This window comes from Aquarana catesbeiana, linkage group LG13 (genome assembly GCF_042186555.1).
Source record: "Aquarana catesbeiana isolate 2022-GZ linkage group LG13, ASM4218655v1, whole genome shotgun sequence".
In the NCBI taxonomy this organism is placed as follows: domain Eukaryota; kingdom Metazoa; phylum Chordata; class Amphibia; order Anura; family Ranidae; genus Aquarana; species Aquarana catesbeiana.
In genome coordinates, this window is record NC_133336.1 from 30,644,509 (window position 1) to 30,650,508 (window position 6,000).

At 48.6% G+C, this 6,000-nt stretch overlaps 1 protein-coding gene across 1 annotated transcript in view; it reads right to left on the reverse strand.

Annotated features, from left to right (window-relative positions):
- The window catches only part of ABCD4 (ATP binding cassette subfamily D member 4), a 38,679-nt gene extending 37,810 nt beyond the window's left edge, over positions 1-869 (reverse strand). The window contains exon 1 of the mRNA XM_073610029.1: positions 715-869. Coding sequence (XP_073466130.1) covers positions 715-752 — 38 coding nt within the window. The 5' untranslated portion in view covers positions 753-869. The remainder of the gene's footprint in view (positions 1-714) is intronic.
- Between the last annotated feature and the right edge of the window lie 5,131 nt (positions 870-6,000).

Below are 6,000 nucleotides of genomic sequence, written 5' to 3' on the forward strand. Positions count from 1 at the left end.
ACCCCCCATACAGTATATACACTCCATACACCCCCCATACATTATATACAGTCCATACATTCCCCATACAGTATATACCCCCCCCATACAGTATACACACTCCATACACCCCCCATACAGTATATACACTCCATACACCCCCCATACAGTATACACACTCCATACACCCCCCATACAGTATATACACCCCCCATACAGTATATACACTCCATACACCCCCCATACAGTATATACACTCCATACACCCCCCATACATTATATACAGTCCATACATTCCCCATACAGTATATACCCCCCCCCATACAGTATACACACTCCATACACCCCCCATACAGTATATACACTCCATACACCCCCCATACAGTATACACACTCCATACACCCCCCATACAGTATATACACCCCCCATACAGTATACACACTCCATACACCCCCCATACAGTATATACACCCCCCATACAGTATATACACTCCATACACCCCCATACAGTATATACACTCCATACAGTATATATACATCCACTATATCATATATAGACACTATATACCGTTTAAGTCCCCCCCCCCCCCATGCATTTTATACACTCCATACTATTCCCCCCACACTGTATATACACCCCTATAAAACACAACACAGAACATGAACCCTCTCTTTCTATATACACACCCTGTACAGTATATACACCCCTCCACATCCTGCTTTATTCCTCTCACCTGTCCCCTCTGTCCGCCCTCACACTCCTCTTCCCCATTCTTATCAGCGGAACCTAACGGAATGGTGGGTGCACGGAACCGGAAGTGTCGCCTCTGCAGAGCGCCGCCATTATGTTGGTTATCGACCACACAACTAAATTCTAAACATTTGTGTGGAACCAACAATATGGCGGCGGTTCTATGTAACGGCGACATTTCCGGTTCCGATAAGAATAGGAACAGGCGTGAGGGTGAAATTCTGATGACTCGCCGAATCACCGGCGGATACGTGTAGATCAGGTGACACACCGGTGTCCGGACAAAATGTCGAACCAACTGTTTCGTCAGATTAGGCGACTCCTCAGAATTTGTAACGGAAGTGACGTTCAGTCGCCGACATCTTGGTACACCCCACACTCGTCCACAGTAAGAATACAGTAAGAAGTTGGCAAGCGGGCATCTTGTTACACCCACAGAAGGCTTACATTTCACACTTATTTTTAATAGTAAACTGAGTGTATATAGTGAAATACAGTATTTAAAAATCCGTCTGACTGTTTAGATGTTGAATTTTAAAAGCAGCAGCGAACCTGCTGATCTCACAGGTGTGCTAATCTGACAGAACCCCGCTGCTGACTGCTTTGAAAAATCAATCTCAAAACAGGATTTAAAAATACTGAATTTCACTATAGAGCTCAGTTTCCTGTTAAAAATAATGTGGGATGCAAGACTTCGGTGAGTGTGACAAGATGTCCGCTTGCCGCCTTCTTACTGTATCCTTACTGGAGTGTGGACGAGTGTGGGGTGTAGCAAGATGGCAGCGACAGAATGTCACTTGCGTTACACATTCTGACGGGTCGCCTAATCTGCCAAAACACCAGCAGAATATCAAAGCATGTCACTTCCTGTTACGTGTAATCAACTGTTTTAGAAAACCACATGTGCACAGCGTCATCTGCGCATGCGCAGTGCGTCATCGCTGACGTCAGGACACTGCATGTCAAATTCCTGGACCGACGGCCATCTTGCTACACCCTGAATTCGGCCATACTAAGGCTGCACTCAGAAAGCAGTAGCGGACATCTTTTTACATCCACCCAAGCATTTCAGACTTATTTTTAACAGTAAACTCTGTTTATATAGTGCTAAACAGTATTTACAAGCCCCTGACACTATTCCCATGTTGAATTTTAAAAGCAGCGGTGTTTTGTCAGATTAGCAAACCTGTCACATCTGCAGGATTTCTGCTGCTTTTAAAATTCAAGATCAAAACAGAGTCAGGGACCTGTAAATACTGTTTAGCACTATATAAGCAAAGTTTAGTGTTAAAAATAAGTCTGAAATGCAAGACTTGGGTGGGTGTAAAAAGATCTCCACTAGCGCCTTCTAACTGCAGGCTTAGCACGGCCGAGCGCGGGGTGTAGCAAGATGCCCGTCGGTGGAGGAATTTGACATGCAGTGTCCTGACGTCAGCGAGGACGCACCGCGCATGCGCAAACGATGAAGTGCGCATGCGCAGATGACGCGCCGTGCATGCACAGTGCGTGTTGTTTTCTAAAACAGCTGATTACACGTCACAGGAAGTGCCGTGGTTCGATATTCTGCAGGGTTTGACATTTTGTCACAACACCGGCAATTATTTTCTTTACATTCAGCTGTCAGCGGGTTTCCTGAGTCATCAACCAGCTATTCTTTATACATAATTCGGATCAGTCGATCATTTTTCAATCTCTCTTTCCAAACATCTCTGTGGCAGATTTGCTGAGTTTCACACAGAATTTCATGTTTTCTCTTTCTTCTAATTTGCTGTCCATGACGTAATAGCAGATGTGGTAATGCATGTGCTCCCGATGTACACAGGACAGTGTTCTTTGGCACACTGACATATGAAGGTCAGCGCACCCTGTGACTGTTCTTGCAGCCTTGTGCTGCCATCTATTGGCGTGTTACAAGTCTCAAAACTTTTTTAACCCACCCCTTATTCTGGTCATTCTTTGCATTAGACCACTGGGGGAAGTTTCAGTTCAAGGGGTTGGTACGCTGTGATCATTCTGGGTGTTCACACCTTTGATCTTTTTTCATATAATATAATACGGGGGTCGGCAACCCGTCCATCCCGGTCCACCTGTTGACCGACGGCAAGGGGACATGTGGACCGCAAACAGGTTCCTATGTCACCGACCCCCACCTTCTATGTCCCGGTGTCTCTCTCCCTCTCCCCCCTCCATCCTCCTCCGCCGCTTTGATCAGTGGACAGCGGAGACCGGGAGAAAGCACAGCTCAGGATGGAGGGCGGGAGGAGGAGCTGGCCAAACAAACTTTTTATGTTAAACCGCTGGTGATTAGTTGCTAGCACACGGGGTGGTCCTAAGCAACCAAGTACCAGCTTGCTTATACGAAAAGTCACCCTGCCAGCTCCCGCTCCTCTGTTCAGAACTGTGTTGCCTCCCGGTCTCCGCTCTGGAAGGTAGGACACTCTGCTATGGGAGGAGAGGAGGGAAGGGGGGTTACTGCTATAGGGGAAAGGGGGGGCAGAATACACCACTGTGTGTGTGTTTGTGGGGGGGGGGGGGTGATGTGAAGGGGGCAGAGGACACGGTTATGAAACCTGCATCCTGACCGCAACTCACTCCTGATCCCTGCATTCTGACCGCAACGCACGCCTGAACCCTGCATTCTGACTGCAACGCACTCCTGAACCCTGCATTCTGACCGCAACGCACTACTGATCCCTGCATTCTGAGCGCAACACACTCCTGAACCTTGCATTCTGATCGCAACGCACTCTTGATCCCTGCATTCTGACCGCAACACACTCCTGACCCCTGCATTCTGACTGCAACACACTACTGATCCCTGCATTCTGAGCACAACACACTCTTAAACCTTGCATTCTGACCGTAACACACTCCTGAACACTGCATTTTGACCGCAATGCACTCTGAACCCTGCATTCTGACCGCAACGCACTCCTGAACCCTGAATTCTGAGCCTAACGCACTCCTGATCTCTGCATTCTGACTGCAATGCACTCCTAAACCCTGCATTCTGAGTGTAACACACTCCTGAACCCTGCATTTTGACCACAATGCACTCCTAAACCCTGCATTCTGAGCGTAATGCACTCCTGATCCCTGCATTCTGACCGCAACACACTCCTAAACCCTGCATTCTGAGCGTAACACACTCCTGAACCCAGCATTCTGACCACAATGTACTCCTAAACCCTGCATTCTGAGCGTAACACAGTCCTGAACCCTGCATTCTGACCACAATGTACTCCTAAACCCTGCGTTCTGAGCGTTAACGCACTCCTGATCTCTGCATTCTGACCACAATGCACTCCTAAACCCTGCATTCTCTGCATAACGCACTTTTAGGTTTTGTATTTTCAATAATACCGGTGGCGCGGAGCAGAGACAGAGCACTGAGAATGCAGCCTAACTTTTCCACAAACAGAACACAGTGCAATCTGTCTTGTGCTGAGACATGTAGAGTAAAATAGGTTGACATCTTGAATATGTCCTCCTGTTCCAATCCTCAGGAAGGACGTCTTTGAACTGGAGAGAGTCCAGGGGAAACAAAGCTAAAAATGGGGCTGAAGTACTTTAGTTATGAGGAACGACTACAAACATTAAACGTATTCTCCCTGGAGAAGAGGCACTTAAGAGGGGATATGATAGCAATATACTTGATTGGTGACTCTGGTATTGGATGGAAACTTAGTAATCATAGGTCTCTACACGTGGCTAGACAATGAAGGTGGACAAGAAGCAGTTCAGTCTTAAAGGAGAAGTACAGCCAAAGATTGTTTGGCTGTACTTCTCCTGGGGATCACAGGCGTGCAGACCATTCTGCACGCCTGTGACCCGTTTTCAGCAGGTGGCTGACGTCATAGAGCCAGTCCAGGCTCGGGAGAGATCATGACCATATTATCGGGATCCGCTCAACATGCCTGGACCGTCACTCGGCTCAGAGAGCCCACCCTCCACAGCCCAGCGCTCCAGTGAGCGAGGAGGGGGCAGAGCAGAGAGCCTGACAGTCACCGGCTCTCTGCTCACGGAGCTCTGAGAATTGAGCGATCGGCGGTGTTTGATCGCTCAGATCTCAGTGTTAGAGCTGGGTGGGGGACAGATGCAGCATCGGACTGATGCTGCATCCACCTAGGTAAGTATGATTAAAAAAAAAAAACACATTCCCATACTTCTCTTTTAAACTGCGTAAGGGGTTAGAGGGATAAGAATGTGGAACCCCCTTCCACTGGTGGTGGTGTCAACGGAGGGTGTAGACAAGTTCAAAAAAACTTTTAGGCTGTGTTCATACAGGGGGCTTTGATAAAGCACAATTCATGTGTGTAGCAATAACTCACGGTGGAGCTGCTGGTTTAAGCGGGTCTGTTACCTTCACTCTGCTTCCCTCTGTTTCACCGGCACCGGGTCTAGGGTTCCGTTGAGTTTACTGATGGACGATACACGCACCAACACTGGAGTAAGTGCTTTATTAAACAAACGACTTAGGAAATAGCAGGAAAGAGACGGAAAGGAGACTTGCAGAAGAAACTCAAATATTCTCTGGTAGGGTTCTCTTGACAAATGTCCAGGTAGAATTCAAATACTATATGGAATGCGCTCCCCCCCGTGGGACACACTCCTTGCTCATCTGGATAGGCCTCTCTAACCGGTCTAGCAGCCAGCACGCAGCACGAATCAAAGTCTCTGCCACAGACTTACTTGGGAACAAAATCCGTACGATCCTCTGCCACAGGATGTATAGATTTTCTATAGTGAAAGTCAGTCACAGTGCTTGAACCTTTAAGCCGAGCCGGCAACACTATGCTGTATAGTTACTTTCGGATACGTCCTCCAACCGAGTCACCAGGCCCCTCTATAGACCAGCACGCCGCGTGATCTCTCCAAGACGGGTCCTCCCCTGGGATCTCCTCAGTTGTCCAGCTTCGTCACACAGGACCGACAGCTCAGGACCATTCCTCTGCCGTGGTGGTAGGCCCCAGACAAGCCTCTGGACCCACCCCTGCGCCGCAGCATTGTGGACCTCCCGAACGGAGGACCACGAGGTAGCTCCTTAACGTATACCTGTCGGCCAGGAGGGCCAGCAGGTGACTGTAAAACGAACCCCAAAATATGGCGTCTGTCCCATAAATACCCTCGCCCAGAATGCAACTCGGAGGACCACAGGGCCAGATGGTTCCAGGAGTCTCTATGATTGTTTGGAGGCCTGGGCGCGATGTTATGACCTCACGCCCAGCCTCTGCATTTTGATTTCAGGCTTCCCAGCCTAGAGGTGAGC